At 35.9% G+C, this 23,258-nt stretch overlaps 1 protein-coding gene across 4 annotated transcripts in view; it reads right to left on the bottom strand.

The window, feature by feature from the left end:
• RB1CC1 (RB1 inducible coiled-coil 1) overlaps positions 1-23,258 on the bottom strand; it is a 79,008-nt gene that overhangs the window by 12,385 nt on the left and 43,365 nt on the right. For all 4 annotated transcript variants that reach the window (XM_054189822.1, XM_054189824.1, XM_054189823.1 and 1 more), the window contains 7 exons: positions 22,834-22,937; positions 20,249-20,375; positions 11,891-13,806; positions 7,267-7,426; positions 4,982-5,090; positions 4,620-4,860; positions 746-797 (listed from right to left, as the gene is read on the bottom strand). In XM_054189822.1, coding sequence (XP_054045797.1) covers positions 746-797; positions 4,620-4,860; positions 4,982-5,090; positions 7,267-7,426; positions 11,891-13,806; positions 20,249-20,375; positions 22,834-22,937 — 2,709 coding nt within the window. The remainder of the gene's footprint in view (positions 1-745; positions 798-4,619; positions 4,861-4,981; positions 5,091-7,266; positions 7,427-11,890; positions 13,807-20,248; positions 20,376-22,833; positions 22,938-23,258) is intronic.

Here is a 23,258-nt window from a genome sequence, read left to right as displayed (position 1 = left end):
CCTTTTACCAAGAATAACAAATTTTATTTCATCACAAAGGTTCAATTACTCAGTGTACGTGGAAAACTATGCCCAAAATAAAAGTTGTAACAGAAATGAAAATCTAAGGTATGTATTCAGGAGAAGCAAGGGGGGTGAGGTATAAACTTAAAGTTCCAGCCTGTAGGAACACGACAATAACCTTAGAAAACTGCAATTTTAAGCACATTCATAACAAGTGTTATTTCACTTTTTACAGAAGCAACATTGCCAAGTTTACAGTGCACCCCAGGTAGAATTAAAAATTATCTAAGTAGTAGAAGCCTAAGAGGAGAAATTACCCATTTCCAAGAGAAACAGGTAAATCAATCTTAATTGCTGTCCAGCTGCTTTGGACGCCTTAATTTGAAAAAACTAATCAAAATGGTTTTGGTTTTGTTTTTTCTACAGAAATTCTCTAGAACAATGACCTGTCACTCTTAAGAAGAAATACTACACCTGACTCAATTCATACTGGAGCCTACATAAACAGCATAAACAAACTTTAAGTCAGGCCAAGTATAACGTTGAAGTAATTCAAAGTAAGTATTAATACAAATTATACTGATCTGAAACAAGTACAATGAAAAACCCATTCCCTGGATTTATATTTATAAGCCTTACAGATACTACATTGCATCAGAATATACGACTGACCACAGCACAACTTCACACATACATATAAGTACTTAGTTGCAATGCTTAACCTCACAAGCAATCTACTCACTCTTTCTAGCAACATTATCCTCTGTTTTTCTTCAGACATATGGACATTTTCACTAAAAGAGAAAGTAGAAAATGGATAGGTTAAAAATTAATGTTTTTTTTCATGATAAAAAAAATTATCTTTCCCACTCCTCCGTCTTCACTAAGCGATGACAGCCATGTTTTTGCTAGCACAGTGGGAACAGCACAGAAAGATACCTTAAGAATCAGCATTGACATTTCTGGCAGGTTTTCGGGGTTTGTTTTTTTGGTTTTTTTCCTTTTCCTTTTTTTTTTTTCTTTAAACCCAAGGAGCTTCTTTGTTGCAACAAGCCAGTGAATTTTCAGTCATTGATCAGTTTATAAAATTCCATGGGACCATTTCTGCATATTTTGCATTACTTTCAAAACATCAGGATGAAAGATACAGCTCCAAATGCTTTAGCAGTTAACCCTTGATACTGTGGTTCCACTCTACAATGTCATATTTTCCTAATCTTTGTAGTTTAAAAGCTCTGTGCCCTGGGACTGTCTGGTAGAGAGACACTAATGTGAACTTGCTAATTGTCTCTGTTTATCTAGGAGATAAACTGAGCACTGGAATCACAGAATCACAGTATCTTCAGAGTTGGAAGGGACCTCTAGAGATCATCTGGTCCAACTCCCCTGCCAGAGCAGGATCACCTAAAGCACATCCCTCAGGGCTGCATCCAGGCGGGTCTTGAAAATCTCCAGAGAAGGGGACTCCACAACCTCCCTGGGCAGCCTGTTCCAGTGCTCTGTCACACTCACTGTAAAGAAGTTTTTCCATGTATTTGAACGGAACTTCCTATGTTCTAGCATGATAAGAATGATAATGATAAGAACATGATAAGATAATGTTAACAACCTAATAAGAAATCTCCTAAAAACATGGCGAGAAATTCCTAATACACTTAAAATATATTTTTAAAAGCAGGTTAATAGGGAAGAAACAATATCTTTTGTAGTCCAAACTGATTTGGTTGGAAAAAGAAAATGGACAAGTTTTTTGATGCATAGTCCATTCATCCAGTCTGACAAAACATGCTATAAAGCCAAGAAAAATGCCACGTAGAACCAACAGATTATAACTGAAGCCATGCTAGTCATTAATTCATTTCAGTTAAAAGGCTGTTTAGCTCTCATGTAATATGAAGAAGTCAACAGAAACCTGTAATAATTTCTACCTATTTATTACTTGACTTTTAGTATATTGTGTCAAAATATTTTGTTCGCAGGCTTAAATTTTCAAGTGCTTTTGTAATCCTGCTGTGAAATTTCAGGACTAGAATAATTACTGTAAGAAACAGTTCTCCTTCTAAAGATGGGGCATTTCAGTATTTTATTGATTATCAGAGCAAGTTTAGTTTGGTAAGCAACAACTGTTCTCACCCTTGCTTCCACAAAGTTATTTAGTGCACTGGACATACTGTTCTGGGTTAGGCAGCATTGGCTGAGATGTGCACTGGTTAAAAAGAACGTAAGTAAATCTAAAAACTCTGCTTTTGCATCTCTGGCAAAAATCTCATTCCACTTGTGAGTTTTCCCAGTCAGGTTCATTACTTCTGTGAGAGGTAGGCAGAAGTCTGAGATCGCTCAAATAGCTAGTGGCACAAAAGTGAAAAACTGCATAGGTTGCAATTTCTTAATGATCTTCCACAAAGATTCTAGGTAAAGGGGTAGCAACGAAGAGCTTACAGTCAGTTATTATGTTTTCCTTTCAACAGTGTAGTAAAAACTCGCAAGCTGTATCAAGTGGGTGATTCAAAGATGCAGCCAATTTCTTCAGGTAAGTGCTCTTAATGAGCAAAAAGAAGCTCTTAATCCTATTAGGGGTATAACGAAATTAGTGTGGGATTCTAAGCATTTTTTCATGCAAATGAGTACAACAAGCATTACAGTGTACAGTTCTGGGACATAAACGGTATTCCGAGAAGTCTCAGAAATAAGAGCATATGAATTTTTTTTTTTTTAATAAGATGACGAGATCTGTCTTCCCAAAACACCTCATTGTACTGAGGTTACTGGAACAAAGCAGACTCACTGTTTATTCAGGGTAACATGACACAGCCTACGGTATTTACCAACTTCACAAATGAGATAGCCTATGGGAGGATTAGGAGAAGAGGGGAAATCTAACAACACAATCATAACTGCTGTATTAAAAAACTACTGCAGGTGTAAAAGCATAAAATAAAACATTCCATGTGACTGCTAATATTTAAAAGCGCCTTCCAATTCAAATCCATATTTCCTTAGACACCTTAAACATTGAAGGAAAGGATCTTAAAATGAGTATTCCCAGTACAAGAGAATTAAAGAAATGCAATCTTCCACCACAAGGAAGTAGAAAGCATTAGTGTGAAGAACAGTTCTCATGAATTAGTAAAACGTACTATTTCAGTTTTCTCTTAGGCTCCTACCGCAGAAACATAATAATACTGTGGATTTTTTAACTTTTCTAGTTTTCCCAGGTTTTATATGGGCTTAAAAAAAAAAAAACCAAAACAAAACCACAATTGTGATGCCCTAGATAAAATTTCTTCACCCTTCTTTCCTGAATTTTCTCCCAGTAATCTACTCTGAATGGATTATCATATTGAACTGGGCACAATAATAGCTGAGTTACCTTGTAGTAATGAGTCCTATTTTAATGCACCCATTTCATGCACTATTTATTTTGTCTTATTATAGTCAGAAAGTACATGTAATAGAACGTGCTCATTTTAGTAGAGATTTTTTTAAGCCTAACATTCTACATTTGTTAAAGGAAATTTACAAAAATTGTTAAGAAAATTGAAAAAAAAAAAAAAGGATATTTGCATGCATCATCACAACCCCTTCTCTTGGAAGGGAGACATCAGACAGTCTTTACTATTCAAAAACCTTCACAAAATTACTAAAATTCACTAAAAAAAACAACACCTTAGAGCAAGAGTCAAGGCTCTGAACTTGATGTACATTTTCATGGAAGTCAGTATTGAAAAAAAGCAGAAAGTATATCCACAGTAGGCTGGATTCCTGAGAACAACCAAGAGGATGGCTTTGTACCAGTCAGAATTAAATTAACCAGTCAGAATTAAGAAAAGTTCAGAAGACTTAATAGTCACATACTGAGACCAGATCACAGTCTAGTAGCTTTACACTTACTAGGCAAGGCATTATATGCCAATAATTAAATTATTGCAAAGTTTTTTCCCAGTCCCATCACGCTTTCTACTAAGTCAGCAGTGCATCGCAGCTGACAGTACTGATGATTCAGAGGTTACACAAACAAAGGGATGCTGAATACCTGTCCTTCTCTCCAATAATACAAAACATCAATCCATCAAGGCCACTTAATCAACCTCAGTCCCATTACTTGTTTTGAATCCTGAGGATTCAGCCCAATTTCTACCAAGCACAGCTATCGCCCCTTCCCCTTTATCGAGGAATGTTATTATGCTACCCCACAGCCCTCATGTACACAAACAAGAATAAAGTTTTCATTTGTTTTTTCAAATGAGAGCCAGCCACTGTTCAAAAGATATGCCAATAACATAAAGCCACCCACCAACTCCTCCTAGGCCACTATTACGATTGTTCTTCTGCCATTTGACTTACATTTCATATACTTAAGCCAATTTTTTCATCTAACAATTGCAGGGCCAGATTTCACCTTTAAGTTGCATACTTCTAAGTCATTAAAAAACACATATTTCTGATGGACTGTGACACCCCAATTGTACGCATACATTTAAAATAATATTTTTAGTAAGAACATCGAAGCAGAAGGAGTGTTAAACATGCTCATTTGTACTTCACAACACCCAACAGCACAAGCTTAAAGAACGAGAGCATGCTTATGTATTTCTGCTATAATGCCCCACACTTACTGCACAGCCATCATACTGGTTTCCATCGTGGAGTCCAGTCTCCCTTCAGCTCCAATGTCAGAAACCAGCCTGTCTGTGTCAGTGGGAATATCAGCTGCGCAGGCTCCACAAACTTCTGAAGCTGCCACTGAGTAGGTTGATGGAGAAAAATTACTACTCCTCAGTTTATTAACTTCTTCTTCAAGCTTCTTCTTCTCTTCAAGTAAGCGAGCTCGATCTTCAGAAAGTGTTTCAATCAAATCTATGACACAAGTAAATAAAAATTCGTCTAATATCAGCAGCACTAAGGATCAAAACCAATCTGTAGTGAATGGAATTATCCTATTAGAAATGACGAATGATTTATTTAGAACATTGCTTACCCTTATCTTTTTCTTGCTGTTGCGTTAGCATTTTTAATTTGTCACTAAGATCATTAATTATGTTTTCTTTTTTCATTTTCTCTCTTGCCAGAACAGTGTTAAAGTTGGTCTGAAAACAGAAAGAAGCATTACTGAAATAAGAAATGTACTGTATAAGTGTAATACAAAATTCATCACTAGAATAAAGAAGTACCAAAGATATCGCTCATTTCCGTTTCCTAAACTATAATTAAACAAGGAAGAAAATTTGCTTACATATTACTTTGGTGAAGAGAGAACTTGACTGAACGTTTTATTTTGAGGTTTTTCTCTGTAACAATTTTTTTTTTTTCATTTTTACCCTCCTGTTCACCAAGCCCAATATACACATCGTAAAATTACAAAGAAATCATCATTTAATAAAGAAATAATTTGTAAGTTGTTTTATTTTTTTAAACATAATACTTTATATTCCAATTAGTATTCCGCAGTTGCATGTTTTATATTAAAAAAAAGTTTCTTTAAGGATTAAAATGGTTATTAAGATAAAGCTGCACTGCACCAAGACATGTTACATGCAATAAAAAAGAAAAATATTATTGATACACTAGAATAATATACGGGAATCTGCGTTAAAAATAGATTTCAAGTCCTGCATTAATGCCTCGGTGAAGAACTAAAGCAGAAGTTATACATGAATTCTGGCTAATTAGCTTGAATAACTGAACATAAGAGGCTAGCACACCCTTCTGTATCAGTCTGACCAATCTGCTCCCTGAATCCTTCTACTAACCATTAAGCCCTCACCCCTTCTCCTCTTGCAGTTGTGCTGAAGAGACAGACAAACACTAACAGAAATCATCTATTAAAAGGACATCTTAAATCACAATTTCACTTTTTTTGGTGAATTTTAAGATCCAGTCATGACCTATGATGATCAACTCTCATTCTTAAAAAGCAAGCTATTTAGTGGACTACACATCTTACATAGTGGTGCCCAGCAGTATTTGGTACGTGCCAGCGTTAACAAAACTATCAAGCACAACAAGCTTAAGTCACACCTCTAAGATAACTTTACAAAGAAAAAAAAAATAAATAAATTTCACATCAAGGGTGAAGTTCAATACCCAGAATATTCAGTGAGCCAGTCTACTATGCTTTCAGCACTGACCAGTACACCTTTTTTTTCTTTAAAAAAAAAACCCAAAACACAGAAGGTTCCATTTTTCACTGGAATTTCCTGTTAATGCATCAGAACCTTTCCTTTCACCCTCCGCTGCATGAATGAAGACAATTATTAAATTGTGAGGAAAATGGGTTAATTAAGGCAGATTCTGATGAAAAAAGAAATGTTACAATTACGTATGTTATGTATAAAATGTTTCAATTAGATATACTATGTAAGGCTCACTTCAGTATTAATGCCCATAGTCCAAAAAATTAAAAATATTCCTTTCTTTCTAACTGTCTGCAATTTTCTGCTCTCTGCACCAAGTGATTCATAGCAATCGTACACCAAGCTGGTTGATCACTACCACTGTGTCTTTGTCCTTATTTGATCCCACCACCGCTAAAGTAAGTAGAGGTGCTTAAAACAGAAAATCCTTTCTTAGTGTTTAAATGCAACAAAGCTGTAGATAATAGCTGTTACTAAGAGAGATTTAATTTAAGAACTTAAGGATCATCTACAAATCTGTGAGATTCAAGATGTTTTGAAAGGAAAAAAATGTGTGGATACATACATAATTATTAATCCAGTGCAATATGATTTTGTATCAAGGTATGGAGTATGTAACAAGTTTATTAAGTAAAATATAACATTTGTTCTAAATCTTACATGCCACCTGCCCAGGCTAATAACGTTTAAAAGCCATTAAGTAGCATTTCAAACCAATTAGTATTTCAGAGAATGAATTTTGCGCTGCCCACAAATTTTGTGCTAACTTTAACAATACTTAACTGGTATCTTCCTGGAGTTCAATAGATTAAAGGATTAAAAATTTACAGCACTAACTTATCAACATAAGCAAAAGTGAAAAAAATAACAAAAATTGAATTGGTACTGCCCAGTTCACAAATATTAAAGGTAGGGTGGTTTTTGGTTTTTTTCGTTTGTTTGGTTTAGGTTCTTTTCTTTTTTTTTTTTTTAAGTATTGGATTCCATTAACGCATACTCCAGATAATAGTGCAAATTTAGAATGTACACAGAAGTGCCACATAGAAAAAAAAAAGTCCATAACTTCAAAACAGCAAGAGAACACATAGTTGTCATGGGAGCAAAAGCAATAGAAAAGAATCAGTTTTACCTGCTGTTCTGCAGTGAGCGATGTTCTGATGTTCTGCATTTCTTCATTCTTTCTTTTCTCTTGTTCTTCAAGTTGCTCCAAGAACTTCATTTTTTCTTCTTGAAGCTTCTCTTGAAGTTCAGCAACCAAGCTTGATTCAGCAGATGATTCAGCAGGAGGACTTAAAAGAAAATGTTTAGGCTTTAAATTTGCAGCACACACAGAGTCCCAGAATACACGAAATAAGCAAACACAGAAGAAGGCAAAAGTTCATTTTGAGACATTTTTTCTGAAATATTTAATAAATACCATATTCTAATTAAGTCACTACTAATCTTCATTTCTACTTTTTAATCATGAGCATCTTACCAAATTCTTACTTTTGGGCATTCTGTTTTTTAGTGTACTACACCAGCTCCTCCAATTTTGAAGTTTGGTTGAGGGGGGAGGTTTTTGTTTTCATGTTTCTAACATAACAGAAGGCATGGAAAGCACTAAAAAGAGGAACAATGATGATCAGCTCCCTGAAGATTCTTAGTACGTCAAAATGCATAATTATAGCAATTCAGCAATAAATCAGATGCCAAGGAATTCAGCATGGGAAACTCAGGCTCTGGCTTGCAGAATTTGGAGAACAGTAGTCATGATCGTAAACAAAGGAAAGCATCGACAGTCATCAAGACAGGAACAATGAAGACTTTAAATGGCTCTTGAAACAGGCAATGTTATGTAGGCCAACTATTTTCCATTACCAAAATAAAACCATTAACTACCATTTGGCTTGAGTTATCAAGAATTGTAATTGAAAAACACTGGGATACAGAAATCCCTTTGTTGAGCAACATTTGTTAAAAATTGCATTATTTTAGATTTCTACTATGCCTCTACACCAGAATCATATTTAATATAAAGAAAATCCCCCAAACCTAACTATCCATTATACATGAATATGTTAATGGTTTTCTCTAGTCAAGCAGCCTGAAGGTATGGTCTCCTGACATTAGGCAGGCTGTGCTCAATGCAAAACATCGTGTGCTGAGATACCAACACTCACAAGTACAACTCCTAATGCTAAAAATGCTACAAGAATTCTTCTTGCTTCATAATGCAAAGCTGCTCTTTTAAGGCTATGGGCTACAGAACCTCAGAGACACCAGAAAGGCTAAGCACAGAGACTATGAAAGAAAACTGAATTGCAGAGAAGGCAGGGACCCTAAAATTCTGATGACTGCATACTGGATGGGAGTTTGGGTATCCATGAAATGACCAGTTCTAGCCATTTCTACAGTGTTTGCTTTACCACACAATCCAGCACATACGTGTCTACCTCTGTTTTGACATCAGTTCTCCCTATCACACAGAGCACAGGACAAGTTTGAGAAGTGTAGAGAGGAGGTATGTCTGCACTTTACTTTACAAGCAACAAAAATTCACTCATATTATTACGCATTATCTAAATGCCAAGTTTACGCATTATCTAAATGCCAAGTTTACGCATTATCTAAATGCCAAGTTTACGCATTATCTAAATGCCAAGTTTACACATCAGCCTAAACCCAAAGCTATTAGCTGCATTAAGAGCAGCTCAGATAGGCTGCCTGGACTACTGACTGACTGCAAATAACACCCAAGTAAAGGCTATTGTTATTCTGCAAAGGATGCTAACATACATTCCTAGTTTTTAAACCTCATCACTATCTCAGGTATTGGATTTACACATTTAATCTGTAAAGGTCTCGACAACTATGGCAATAGTGACACTGCCTAACTTTTTTTATTTTTTTTCAAGACACCAAAAGGACATTTCTTCAGAGATTGGGATTCCTGTGCAAGTAAACACTGTACTACTTTGAGATGACAAAGGATGTATTTAGCAACACTATCACTGTTCTACCACATGGGCATATACTGAAGAAACAAAATATTGCGCAATAGCTATGCACTCAAAAAGCTCCTAAGAAGTTGTAAATAAAACAGCTCTGAAAGCCAACTGAAGTTCTCAGAGTGGCAAAACAACCTTTGACATCTCAAAAATCATAAGGAAAATAAGCAGAGAGCAAAGCAAGTCATGAGACACCCAGGCAGATCTTTTTTCTGCCACTGAGAAAGCATTTCTGTGCTGGATTAAGTTTCATTTTATTTCTAAATTAAGCCTAGCTGGGAGAAACATCACGTGCTCTACAGAGAAGTTTCACTACTGATGACGGTCTGATAAAAGTTGCTAGACAATACCAAGGCTGGAAGACACCACAGCCATAATTCAGTTTTCAAGCTAGTCAGGATTCCTACGCTATTTTAACATTCTTTACAGCTTATAAATCTTTTAACTAACCAGCAAACCATTTAACAGTGAAAGTCATTACAGAAACTCTGTTTTTCAGTTAATCTTGGCTAGTACATACTACACACAGTAGAAAGATTGAATAGGAGAGTTACAATGATTATGTACAAATGATGACTTGAATTTTAGGCACATTATAACCAAACCACATTAATTTTCCTATGTTGGTAATGCATGGGTCACAAACATTCCTTTGTCACTTCTAAGTATTTTTGTTAGTTTTCATGTAAGCTCAAAAACTAAGTTCCTGATACCAGTGCAACGCCCAGGTCAAATTTAACAATTCCATCTCCCCGTCCATGACTTCCAGATGGCCAATGTAACATTGCTCTGTCAGAAAAGGGCATCCATCTGACAAGCATATAGGCACGTGCCAAATAAAAGTTGGTTTCTACCATTGCAAGTTAACTGCTAAACAACAACTGAGTGAGGATAACAAGTCAACTCAAATTACTGACACAGCTTGGAGTCTTAGGAACTCAAAAAACCAAACAGCTAGACAGTGACTTTGAAATATTAAGACAGATTCACATAACATATATGCCCTCTAGAGATAAAACACAGCACGTCTTTATTCCAGAGAAAAAGCTTAACAGCAGATTAAAGGCACAAAGAGCAGCCTTAGAAGGCAATGCATATTTTAACGTCACACTGAAAAATAAATTACTTGGCAGAACTCATAACAAACTACTAACACTTCTTTAGATTGAAGCAGATATTTCTTTGAAATACATTACTATCAGTTTTATCCAGTTTGTATAAGAATACACACAGCTGTTCTCAGTTGTTCAAATTTAAGTGTAGATGGTGAATTTTTAAAAAGTCTGACTTTTTTTTTCCTGTTGAATCAAGTTTTTAGAACTTCTACATTGCATTAATACATAGAAAAAGAACACATAGTTCATCTTTTTTCTCCTAATTTTACTAAGAGAATATTTTGTTCAATTAAGAAGGGCAGCTCTTAATTTCATCATATCCCAATCACAATATTAATTAAAAAAATGTAATATTATCTTGATATAATTTTTTGTGCACTGACATACAAAACACAGACACTGATACAACATCATTTAATGATGGATATGTTTGCATATCAAAATCCTGAGGAAATGGGACTGAAGTGGATAATTCAAGTGAAGTGGATACTCGGATTTCCCTTGCACTATGTGAATTGTGCATGTGTGTCAGAGACTCTGCATAACCTCCCCTCTCCTTCCCTTTTCTTTTTTACATTACATTGATATTTGAAAGTTAAATGCTAACTTAAGTCTGTATCCATATTCTATACTACTCTTCTGGCTTTTATGCCCATTCTGTCCATTTTATTGGTCTTTTCCCATTTCACGTACTTGGTATACCATAGTACCTAGAAAAAATGCTTTATTTAGGTATTGTACAAACAAGATCTATCTGCTGCATTCTGTCACACTAGAAGAACATAAACGACAAATTCTAGCATTTCAAAATAGCATATTGTTTCTAAGCAGTAGTCACACAGAAAAATGTTAGTATTTCCATTCCACAACATCATAATCTACTCTGCGGAGAGGCATTATGAACTAGTAAGTAGGTAAGATATGAGAAGTCAGAAAGAGTAATTCTAGGCATTTATGGGAAGGGAAAATATGTTTTTCTTTTTTAAATGGAAAAACACTGCAGAAATTGACAATGAAAAACAATGATGTTAGGATGTTCTTTAAAATTATGTTGCCCATGTGCATTTCATTATAAAGCTCAAACTGAAGACCCTGAAACACATAATGGTGGCAGCTGAAGTCAATGGGAGTCCAGGTAGCCATGGGGCAGTTCTCAGTCAATCATAGATATTCCCACACGCTTTTTCATGCCACCGTTAGCATCAAGAGTGTATAGTTAGCCAATACAGATATGTATGAAAGATACCAGCCTAAAAACTAGCCACTGCATGCTCACACAGTGCTAATACCAGAGCAACGTATGAGAAAGGATAGAGAGGCTGAAACCATCAAAATTGGTATTTCAAGCAACAAGCTATTGTGGAAACACGCCTTCAATGTAACACTACAAGACTGAAATACAAAACTTTCATTGCTGTCTGGAAATAATATTGTATAAGATATTTTATAATCTTTAAGATTAACTACAGACACAGGAATATCAGTACCTATAAAATGGAAGTAACTTGAAACTTGAATATGGAAACCAACCCAGATAAATACTATTACAATGCATAGAAATTTTACTTGCTGCATAGTACATCACAAATATACCATATTAATTACTTTAAAATACTAGGAAAACACAGCAACTTAATTCTTACAGTACCTCCGATTTACTTGCATCTCAAGTTGTTGTATTTTTTCCAAAAGCCCTTTTTCAGCAGCTTCCCTCTGTAATTCAAACTCTTTACAAGCAGTTTGTACTGCATCCTCTTTTTCACAATTGAGCTTCTGAATGAGCAACTGCCTGTCTTGTTCTTGGTTAGATACTAACAGTTCTTTCTCTTCCTTAAGCTTATGGATAATAGCTTCATATTTTTCCTGCTGCTCACAGAGAGACAATTTTTCTGTTTTTTCTTTTTCTAGGGCATTCGCTTCCAACTCTAACTTACTTTGTAGCTCTGTTATTTGCTCTGAAAGTCTTTTTTCGGCCTCAGAAGTTTTTTGATGAAGAAGCGTTACTTTATTTAGTTCGGTTCTAAGCAGGTTTGACTCTTCTTCATATCTGTCTACCAGCTCAGAAATGCACTGATCTTTCTCAATTGTCATCAGAGTCCTTAGTTCCGATAAGCCCACTTGATATTCATCATTGTTAATTTGTATTTTATTGTTTAATTTATCTATCTCCCTTTTTAAGCTTTCTGTTTCCTTATCAATCTGAGATTTTAAGGTCTCTTGTTGCTGGTTTCTGCTTTCTTCCAAAAGAAGCTTCATTTCATCAGTTTCTGCCTCCTTCAGGGCAAGTTCAACTTCTAATTTGCACCTCAAATCAGAGAGATCTGAAAGCTTGAGTTGCAACTCTTCTACTTGTTGTTGTTTCTCTTGCACAACTACCGCATGAGATTCCTGCATTTGTTCAAGTCTATGCTGGTTCTCTTTTTTTAATTTATCTAAACAGTCCTTGTGCTCAGCTAGCACCTTCTCAAATTCCTGTAAATGCCTGGCCTGTAGGTTGTTTTCCAGTTCTTTTAAATGGCTTTGCTCTAAACTCTCAAGTTCTGCCCTCAGAAGTTGTAGTTTTTCATTGTTTTCAACATGAAGTTTTTTCAAGTCTTCAAGGACTATCTCACGTGACTGTCTCAGTTCCTTAATTTCACAATTTTGTGTCTCCATTTGGCATTCCAATTCAAGTAGTTTCTGGTCTTTTTCATTCTGAAGGCAAACTACAGCTTCTTTCTCATTTTTCACCATTGCAAATTCATCATTCTTATTCTGAAGAACTTCCTCGAGGCCTAATAAGTCACCTTTTAACTTTTTAATTTTCTTCTTATTTTCTTCACCATCCTCCACTAATTTATTTATTTTAGTTTCATATTCACTTTTCAAAGACTGTAATTCTTTTTGATGTTTATCTTTTAGTGTTTTTTCAAGTGAAAGTTTTACCTTCTCAATGGTATTTACTATTTCTAATGAAGTGCATTTTAAAGAATTAGAAAAGTCACATTGTTCTCTTTGTACAAGTGTTCTAAAGTGGCAAAGATCTTCTTTTATACCTCTTAAGTGTACTTTTGAGTCTTGGGCAATAACCTTACACTTCTCCATGCAAGCACTGAGAGATGCATTTTCTACTGAAACGTCCTTTACACAAGTATTTGTATCTTGCATACGCCTACTGTCTATTGCATTGATAACTGAAGAATAAAGAGATTCCACCATCATTTCTGGACTTTGTGGATCACTTATTACATTAGGAGACACTGGATTTTCTTCTATTACAAATTCATTTACTGCTGACATAAAGTCAGATTCTGGACTTTCTGCTAATGAATCCAAGTCTAATGATCCTTGCTTAAGAGCTTGCTCCAAGTTTGGATGGGCGATAGTTTCAAAATCAAATGTATGAGCATCAATGCTGTCTGGAGACAGCTCTTCTAATGGAGCTGGGGGACACACAGGCGGACAGAGGGGACCCTGAAGACTGAGTGATGGAGGAGTTCTTGAAGAGGTAGCAATTGCGGTTGCTGTTGTACTTTCCATCCTTGGTGTGGTAGCAGATTGTGGCGATGCTTGACTATTGGAGGCCTACAAGTTATAAAATATGAAACAAACATTTAACAAAGTGAGAGGCAAAACTGTTAATAATTTAAATTGATTAAAAATTCCCAGGCAAAACAAAAGTTAAAAAGTCAGCCTTGTTATTCATAACAGTCCGAAATACATATGACTAAAATTAAAGTAAGAATTGCAGAAATTCAGAGAGATTTTCAGTAAGTTTCAAAAAAGCACCATTTGTAAATACATAAATATTAAATGTTCATCTATCCAAAATTCCTACATAGATCACATATAATTGTATTCGAAAGTCCTGAAACCTAAGTTTGGATGATACAAGGTCTGAAGTAACCAGTCAGAAATACTGGTTACTTTGTTTTCTAACAGCCTATTGATTTCAGTTTTCCTAATAATTTTGTTACTAAAATATTTTTTATTGCAGCCAATACTGCTTATAAAGATCAGTGTAATCCACTCACTATTAATATAGTAAACTAAGGCAGCATATAAAAAGCTTTACTACAACAAAATTTTTGTCTAATAACATATCAAAAACATGCATGAGAATTGTTCTGCTTGTGAGAGTGTAGCACAGTGTAATAAAGGGCACATTCTAATTAAAAGCAACACCCTGACTTTTCAGAATGCAAGGCCTCACAGTCTGAGTAGAATTCCTCTCCCGCCCCCCCCCACTGCTCCTACCACTCTCAATTTTTGTCATTTTGCCTCTAGACCTTGGATGCCACCAAATCTGATTCTGTAGCAACAGATCCTTCAATATTCAGCTGAAAAGCTAATGGTTAGAATAATCACGCATAATCATCCATGAGTAACAGTTTGTAAACCAATACAAAGATTAAATGAAGCTTCTCCACCTTCATGGAACTGTTCCCAAGTAATTTTGATCAATTCCAGTGGTTTTTTTATTCTTAAAAGGCTAAAAACTTCCCTTCAAATCCATTTTACAATTAACTATGATTAGATAACATGTTTAAATCTCATTATCATCAGCTCTTGTTCGTTACTATATGAATTATAAAGCAAGATCTCAAGCTCCAGTGCATAATCTGTTGTAAATTCATGCACAGTTTTGGAAAATGAATCTTTGCTATTCCAAAGACATCATACTTTTCCATACTGCCATGGAGTATATACTTTAAGTGAATTCAGGTGAAGTTTGATTAATCATAGCTATAATAGTTTTAACTGCAGGCTAAGTTACATGCACTTATTTCTATGCACCTGAAATTCAGTAAAGCACCATTTTGAAAGGCTTTAAAAAATAATCAACTTCAGCAAGGCCTTAGAGATCGTGCAAACAGCCTGTGTCCTGTGATTTTCAAACTTGTTGTATGCCACTAAAACTCAATTTAGCTCAAAGTATGATGTATTTACAAGATTACACTTCAGTTATCTTTACTATTTAATAGCTTGCAAGCTTTGTTTCACAGATTAAATGAGATGTGTATTAAAGTCCTTGTCCTTTACGATCTTCACATCTACCAGAACTAGGAAGAAATGGTCAACCTGTAGTATCTTATACTATTACCTATTAAATACAACAGGGAATATAAAAGCCCTAATGCCAACAATAATATCATCTGTAGATTCTTAGAACAAAAATATAAACCTGAAGCTTCAGCAAGTGGAGAACACATCCCAGTGGAAGCCAAAAAGCAATGTACAGCCTCAGTATCCACCAAGGATGCATTCCTGAACAAGTTTCTAATAAGATGGATAGCAAAGCAATGTTTCCTAAGAAAATTACAGTGAAATACATGGTCAAAATACATAAGGAGAGTATCTGTGACACATAGGATAAAGAGGCATGAGCAGAATCATCAGGATCTGGAAGAGATGTTGAGTTTTTTGAATGGATCAGCATTCTGAAAGATCTCAGTTGCATTGCCTGTAACACCATAGCTCAACCATTACCTTGCTTTCCCATCCCTCATCCTTGAAGGACTTGTTTGATCTTATTCATCTGAGGAATGTGACCATCTTGAAAAGAAACTGTTCTTAAAGCCTCATGGGAATATTTGTAGTAAGAGATTCCTATAAGATGTTCAGTCTCAAAATGCTGGAGATCTTTCAGAATGGTGCTCTTCTCCAAAAAGCCAACACTGCCTCCAGCTGATAATCCTGATGATCCTGCTTATGTGCCTCTTCCGAACCACCCAGCACTGTCTCCATGCATTAAATCATGTGTCTGTTGTTCTTTAGTACTTTAGTTTTTACTGAAGAAATTTTTGCTATCCATTGAACTCAGCTACTTGACTGGTGACAGTTAGTGGAGCTGGGCAATAAATGGTCATTAACAAAACTCAAAAAAAAACCCAGACAGAAGTGACAGGTATCGGACTGCTGGGACTGCTGATGTATAAATAGCTGATTTGTGTTTTCTCAATCTTTTACAAATGGCTGCTATCCAAAAAGGGACCCTACTCCTCTCTGTACCATGTAAATGTTCTCTTAATGGAGATAAATTGTGACTAACTGAATTCTGAACTAAGAGTTAAGAAGAATCTATTTCCAGCTCTGACACTCATCTATTTAGCAAAACTGTATTTACACCTCACCTCTATTAGCCTTTGCGTCTAAGTAAATCATATAATCATATGATTATATAATCCAATGATGAAAACCCACTGTAAAAATCCTTATGTTCATTATATACAGACTATTGTCTTTATAAAAATGAATACAGGACAGGAGACAAAAAAACTTGAAGGGAAATGCTGCTTTTGTTAAAGGTACTATTAGTCCAGGTTTTCCCTTGGGTTTAATTTCAGTTTGTTGTTTATCTGAGAAAATTTAGAAAAACAAATGTTGAAGGATACTGTATACACTGACACATGCCCAGATTCAAAGCATATGTTTTAAGTGACAAACATTTAACACTGATAAACCAGAACTTAACAGTAATAACAGCTAGCATCATAGAAATCAGTAAGCACATGCTAAAAGAAGACTTCAAACACTTTGAATATTAGAAGGCCCTACAGAAAGCCACATGCAAAGGAAAGGTATTTACTTTTGTCACCCCTGCAGAATCATCCTAGAAGGTAAAGAGTAAGGGCACAGCATGAAGAATAACACACACACACAAAAATATAACGGTCACTGTGTGGAGTAACACTCTACTGAGCTTGATTTCTTCATGACCTGGGGCTGTAACAAATTCCATGTCTTTGCAGAGGCTGCTGTGAGCTGGCTCTCTAGTTAGAGTACCAGATTTCTGCCTAATGAAGAATTAAACCTCATATTTTGAGTAGCTGAAACTATACGGAAGACTTCATTTACAGATGCCTATTTCCCTGAGAAGCTGGTGCCTGCCATCTGGTCTATTTACAATCTACAGGCAACAATGTATGCGTATATCATATACTGTAATTCCTGTGGTGACAAAGGAAAAGGAATGAAGAGCAAACAAGAAAAAAATAGAAAGCACAGACAGAGAAGCAGAGTTAAGTTCTCAGGTGTTGCTGGATTACGTGCCTTGTTCTAGTTATGTTACTATGATTGACATAGTCAGGGAAAGATTACAAACAGTGTTTGAATTCCAAACTCAACTAGAACAAATGGTAGATTCACCATCTGATTTGAAAAGCCAAATCTCTTACAAGAGAAACTTTTAATACCAAAGGATCACATATGTTAATCACCTACTAACCGTGCAGAAGACACCTTAATCATCTTACCTGACTCCTACAGGCACCTTAACTTTCTCCTGGACATCTTTAACCCAATCACTGATCTGCTTAAACTTTGTCTGGATTATGGAAGTGAGAGGGCACAGCAATCTTTGGTGTGAGACCATTAAATTACAAAGAATAAGCACAAAGCTTTAAAAAGGAAAACATTTCAGATTTAAAAAGTAGTAAACAAATTAAAAATCCACAACAACGTTCTTTAACTACTCTGATATAATACTAAAAAAAATAAAATAGGTTATCAGAGAAGCACATTATCATTAATGTTCCAGGAACTTGAAAGCTGAAATAATAAGAGCTATGGGGATACTTAAGACATGCTACTAATATACCCAATAAGGTGTTGGATCTCCTCTCTGACTTGCTCTTTGCTCACTTGTCTGCAGCCACAGCTTTTCACTCCTGCCTAAAGTAACTATCAAAACAGCAGCTGTTGTGGCTGATGCAGTAGGATGAACTTGTCCCCAACCCAGACAGAGATAAACTGCTGCACTCCCAACAAGCTAGAGAAACTATCCCAGTCTAACTTAAAAGAACCAGGCTTCTGCTGCCACTTGTATGGAAAGGGAGGTCGGTGTTGAATGTCTCTCCTCGGGAGAGTACAAGAGCAACATTCTGCTATCTGGGCAACACTTAACACCTGCACAGACATTGCCAACTCGGGCAAAATATATCTCACAGTTCACCAACAGAGTGTGTAGGGGCATGAAGCTACAGGTATCTTCAGGACTACTATTAAATGTTTATTCATCCTTCTAATTACGTACTGTAAATTCCCAGCAATACTAAGGATAAGAAAGGAACATTTACAAATTATTTCAGTAATTTCACACAAAAAAAGAACACAGGCAAAAGGACTATAATTTAAAAAACACTTCTAGATCATCTGCGGAACAATGCAACTCAGAGAAAGGCCTAGTATCTTTCATCAAGTAACAACAAGAGCGCTGTCATTCAGAAAGAAAAATATCTCTGGCAGATTATTTGCTTCAATTCCAAAAAAAAAAAAAAAGAGTTCAAATGAATCACTGAAATTACACACAGAGATGGGTGTTTTCAAGATGACATCATGAATGGCCCAGCTCTGACTGTGCAATGCAATTTACTCTAAGGAAAGAGACAATTATCCGAATCTGTCTAAGCACTTGACGTTTCTGAGTCACACAAGAATCCAAACTGGTCAAAGCACAGCATAAGAGAAGAGTGGAAAAAACAGCTTCCCCTGATCTGGCAAACATCTTTTTTGTGAAGCCAGACACTGATAAAAGTTTCTCAGATAAGCAAGTCTGATCCAAAAAGGGCAAGCCATGAAGACTTGAACAAGTAAGGCAGCTTTGCTGTTTCTTTTTCTACTGTTATTATATTTAATTAAAAGTTGCTCCTTTGATTTATTTCACACTCTTCTGACACTGCAAGCCTTAGCAAAAAATTAATTCATTAGAACACCTGTCACTATCCTGGTTTCTTTTGAGAAAAATTTTAGGATGCTTCAAGTTGAGGGTGGATGTCTATATTTCAGAGCATGGTCTGTTGAACAGCATGTTCAGAAAACTCCCAAATTTCACAAAATTTACACCACTCCTAGCCATTCCATTGGCTAATAAAGCTGTCAGGCCCTAACACTCTTGTTCTTAATGGTTGTTCATATAAAAACCATCTAAAGAAAGAAAAGAGCTCAGACATGATACATGACACGCTTTTTCTATATTACAGAACAAAGAGCAGCCCAGATCTCATATTTTACGTATATGAAAGACTGCCAGTAAATCTCTTGTCCGAGTCCCAGAGGAACAAGAAGATAGAGGACTTTGTCACCTGGTTTAAACAGGAATTTGCTAAAAACCTTCTTCTAGTCAGCAAAGTGCATACAAACACTTACAATGCAGAGAACAACATGGAATCCCACATAAAAAAGAAACCCAACCTGCTAAAGAAACCAAATTTGAACCAGTCAGCTTCATATAAAGCTTTAAGCATTGCTAAATTCACCCAGAGTTTCACTGGGACAGGCTACAGTCAGAAGCTAAAAGGACCCTGTTTGGTGTATTAAGAAAGTTAGTGGCTGAATGCACAGAAATGATAAAAAGTAACTGGCACAAGCAGAGTTTTTAGGGGAAAGAATCTGCTTGACAGGCAGAGCAAAACTAGGAAGAGATCTTTTTGCCATCTGTTCCTTCTATACGTGAAGACGACGACTGCACATATTTTTCCCTTCCCCAAAAGCAGGACTGCAACAAGGGAGAAGGTGACACATCAATATTCAGGCTACCGGGAACAACCAGCCAAGGCCCTAAATTCTCCTTAACTGTTTCTGGCAAAAGGACTTTTTGCAGCAATGCTAAAATCTAGAGAAGTAACAATTTCATTAAATACAAACTAAAGTGACAAAGGCAAAATGCACACATTCTGCACACAGAAGCTTGAGAAATTGTCAGAAAAACAGAAATATTAACAGAATAATTCTACTTCTACAATTTCTGTGGAATATAAGTGTCTGTTAAATGTTAAGATGACATCCAATAACACCTGACTATACCCTAGATAGACTCACTTTACTCACTGAAGAGCTCAAAATTCTCAGAATATTTACTAGTATGCAGTTAGAAAGGAAACTATTATTATGCAGTTATGAAACAAACTAATCTTTACATCTGGAACGACAGTTTCTATCTGACGTGGCTGATAAAACAGTATTATGAAAATACTCTGCTCTCTTGAACAGAATATTCTCTTTCCTTGGTAAAGAAAAACAAAAATACCTTTTGTTCATTCAGCAGGTCTGTAATGGTTTGTGACATTTCATCCAAACTCTGTGCTGCCTTTACCAGGTTATGTAGAGCACGTACATGCTGGTGAAGAGGTTCAAAGTCACAAAGTATGGGAACCCTTAAAAACAACATAGGATTAAAATTTTTTTTCCGCATTGTTAATCTAATATTGAAATATATTAAGTTATTATGTGTATATTCCCACAAGACTAAGCTTCCCTCTGTGTAAGGTTTGTACTTTCTTCATTTAATCCATTTTACATGGAAAATCCCCTAAGAGCACCTGGTATTTGTGTTTTAAATTAAGAACTTGAGAGCTTTTAAGGAGTAGATAGTGATAAGCACAATGATGGGGAAGTAATATGTCAGACTCTTTCCTTCTGTGGAAAACGTTTACCAGTAGTATCTAAAGTAACAGTAACAGAAAAGAATTTATAGTGATTAGATCTGTAATTGAAGCACTTGTGTTTGCAAATGACTCTACTCTCTCCAGTTGGATTCTCTCCAACCCAGCTCTTCCTTTGAAGTAGCTATTAATTCTCTACTATTTCATTGTAATGATAGATAACCTAAATTAAAAGACTGATTAATGTGTCACGATCGCATTGCAAGTGTTGCAAGATAAGCGTTCGATTGCAAGTTTTCTAAGCCTCTGGAAAAGCAAGATTTATTTAGTTTTTCTTGAGAGTCCGTATATCCAGAATTTTTAATTGTTCAGGAATAGCTCCACTGAAATCATGAAACAGGAGTTCACTGAGACTAACAAGACAATGAAAGCATTTTGCATTCTCTTTTCTATGTATAGAGCAAGTGCTATCTAGTGTCTTTTTGTAGAATTAAGATTTCAGTAATTGTTCAAACATATAATTTCAGAAGACTGAAGCACTGTAAGTAAATAGAAGCATCGTTTTAATTATGCAGCTTAGGGGTTCAGTGCTGACAGAAGAGGACTTTGTACTGGGTCTCAGTTTGCCTATTACTTGCTCTTTGGATTTTAGATTTTTTTTGCTCTAAAGTTTCTTCTGAAGCTCAGTGTCTACCAAGGTGTGCAAAGAGTCACCCACTCGAGTTGCAAGTCCACCACTATCATTAATATTTCCATCAAATGTAATCCTGAGCCCAGCAATCAGGAGAAATGTGGCATAATCCCACCTCTATTGCCATCAAGTGGAAACCTATGTCACTACAATTCAGACCAACTAAAACAGCTCAGTTAGCGACTAGTTTTCTGAGAATAGCAAGGCAAAAATTCTTCCTGAACTCAGTCCAAACTTTCCAGGAGGGTCATAAAATTCTCACAAACCCAGAATTCAGGCAAACGTCAGCAATACGATACTATAGTTTGCGGTTTTTTCTTGCAGAAACACTGAGGAGCAAGCCCAAGAGCATAACAAGAGAAATTAAAAGGGTACATCAGCTGCATCATGATCTAGGGCAAATCCAGTGTCAAGCAGACTAAGCTCACTATACTTACTTTTAATTCCAAAAGCAATACTGTAAGGATGGCTGGGAATTCTGAATCAAAAAAAATGTCAGTACAAAATAGAGGTGAAAAATGCAGTGAATTCGCCTCCTGCACTGTGCACCAATAACAGGTATCAGGCTGATACTTTTGGTGAACCTGACAGATGAGCATCCTCCTCTTGGATTTACCTCATCCTCCTTTGTGGGATTGTGGCCTTGGGGCCAGAAAAAAACAAAAGGAATATCATCAAATCTCTAACTGCAGATCTCTTCCAAGAGAAGGATGATGGATACATGCAGCATCTGATTATGGTCATACTGACAGACAGATCTCTCCCTAGACAGAACCTACACAGAACTTGCTACTGCCTATTTCTTGCCCATTATCTTGGTTGGCATTTCTCTGCTTGCTACAGGTTTAAGACAGATAAGTTTGAAAGCTCACTCTAACAGTCTACTTTTCCAGAAAGACATCTCCAAATTCTAGGTAAGAAACTAATCCTGTCGAGTTGCCTGTGAGACAAAACAGGAGCTTTCCTGTCTAAATTTCCATGTCTGCCTCATTGTTGGGAGATAAGAAACACAGAAATAAAGCTTTGCTCAAAATGATGGACTTTCATAGACAGCAGAGGCACTTAGAGAATATACCTTTTCTTAAAATAAGTCTGTCAAAGAAAAGGCAGTAATTGAATACAGGAGATCTCTATGATCTCATGCTGGGCTAAAGAAATTTATTTTATTTCCTCCAGAATACCACTTAACAAAGAGCAAATAAAAAAAAACAATCTAATTCTGATCCAACAAAACAAAGTTATGAATTTCAGTTTAAAACTGACAACTGGTTTTTTTTTGGTTTTTAGCTCTGAGGCAGCTCAGAGGAACATCCAACATCCTTGACATCTCAATACAGAATACATGTGTTCAAATCATCCCAGCTTCAGTACGTGAAGCATGTAGATAATATGTATCTCCATTAAGTCAGTGAAGACTACAGCTTAAGAATGACATCAGTTCAAAAAATATCTTGCCCATTCCTTATGAAAAACGATCTCGGGAGGGAGCGGAGGGGGGGCAGCTATTTTCATAACATACAGTTTAAAAAGGTGCTTTACCTGAGTAGTGGCTGTACTTCTGACGGACAAAAAGACTGCAAAAACTGCAAGTCACTTAATGAGATATCTGGAAGCTCACTGTCAAATCTGCGAGGTTTTCGTGTCTGTATGAAGAAGAAATTAATTTACACGTTGTTAAGGTAAATAATATCAAGATAACTAAAGAAGGATTAAAAAAGAACTTAACTAATAACACAGAAAAGTTGGTGTTAAATTTCTCTCACAAAAAAAAGTCTATTTTTTTTTTTTAAAGGAACCATGCCTGGCCTCACATCCCTAAAAATAGTAATTTACATTTATAGTCATTGATCTACCCATACTCAGGCAACAGTAGAATAGAGTATTTCAGTTGGAAGGAACCTCAACGATCATCTAGACCAACTTCCTTCCTATTACTAAGCTTCATAAACGTTAAGGTTGTGTTT

The sequence above is a fragment of the Rissa tridactyla genome, chromosome 2, assembly GCF_028500815.1.
Source record: "Rissa tridactyla isolate bRisTri1 chromosome 2, bRisTri1.patW.cur.20221130, whole genome shotgun sequence".
Taxonomy (NCBI): Eukaryota; Metazoa; Chordata; class Aves; order Charadriiformes; family Laridae; genus Rissa; species Rissa tridactyla.
The sequence above is the reverse complement of the archived record's forward strand: the minus strand, read 5'-3'. Positions and strand labels throughout refer to the sequence as shown.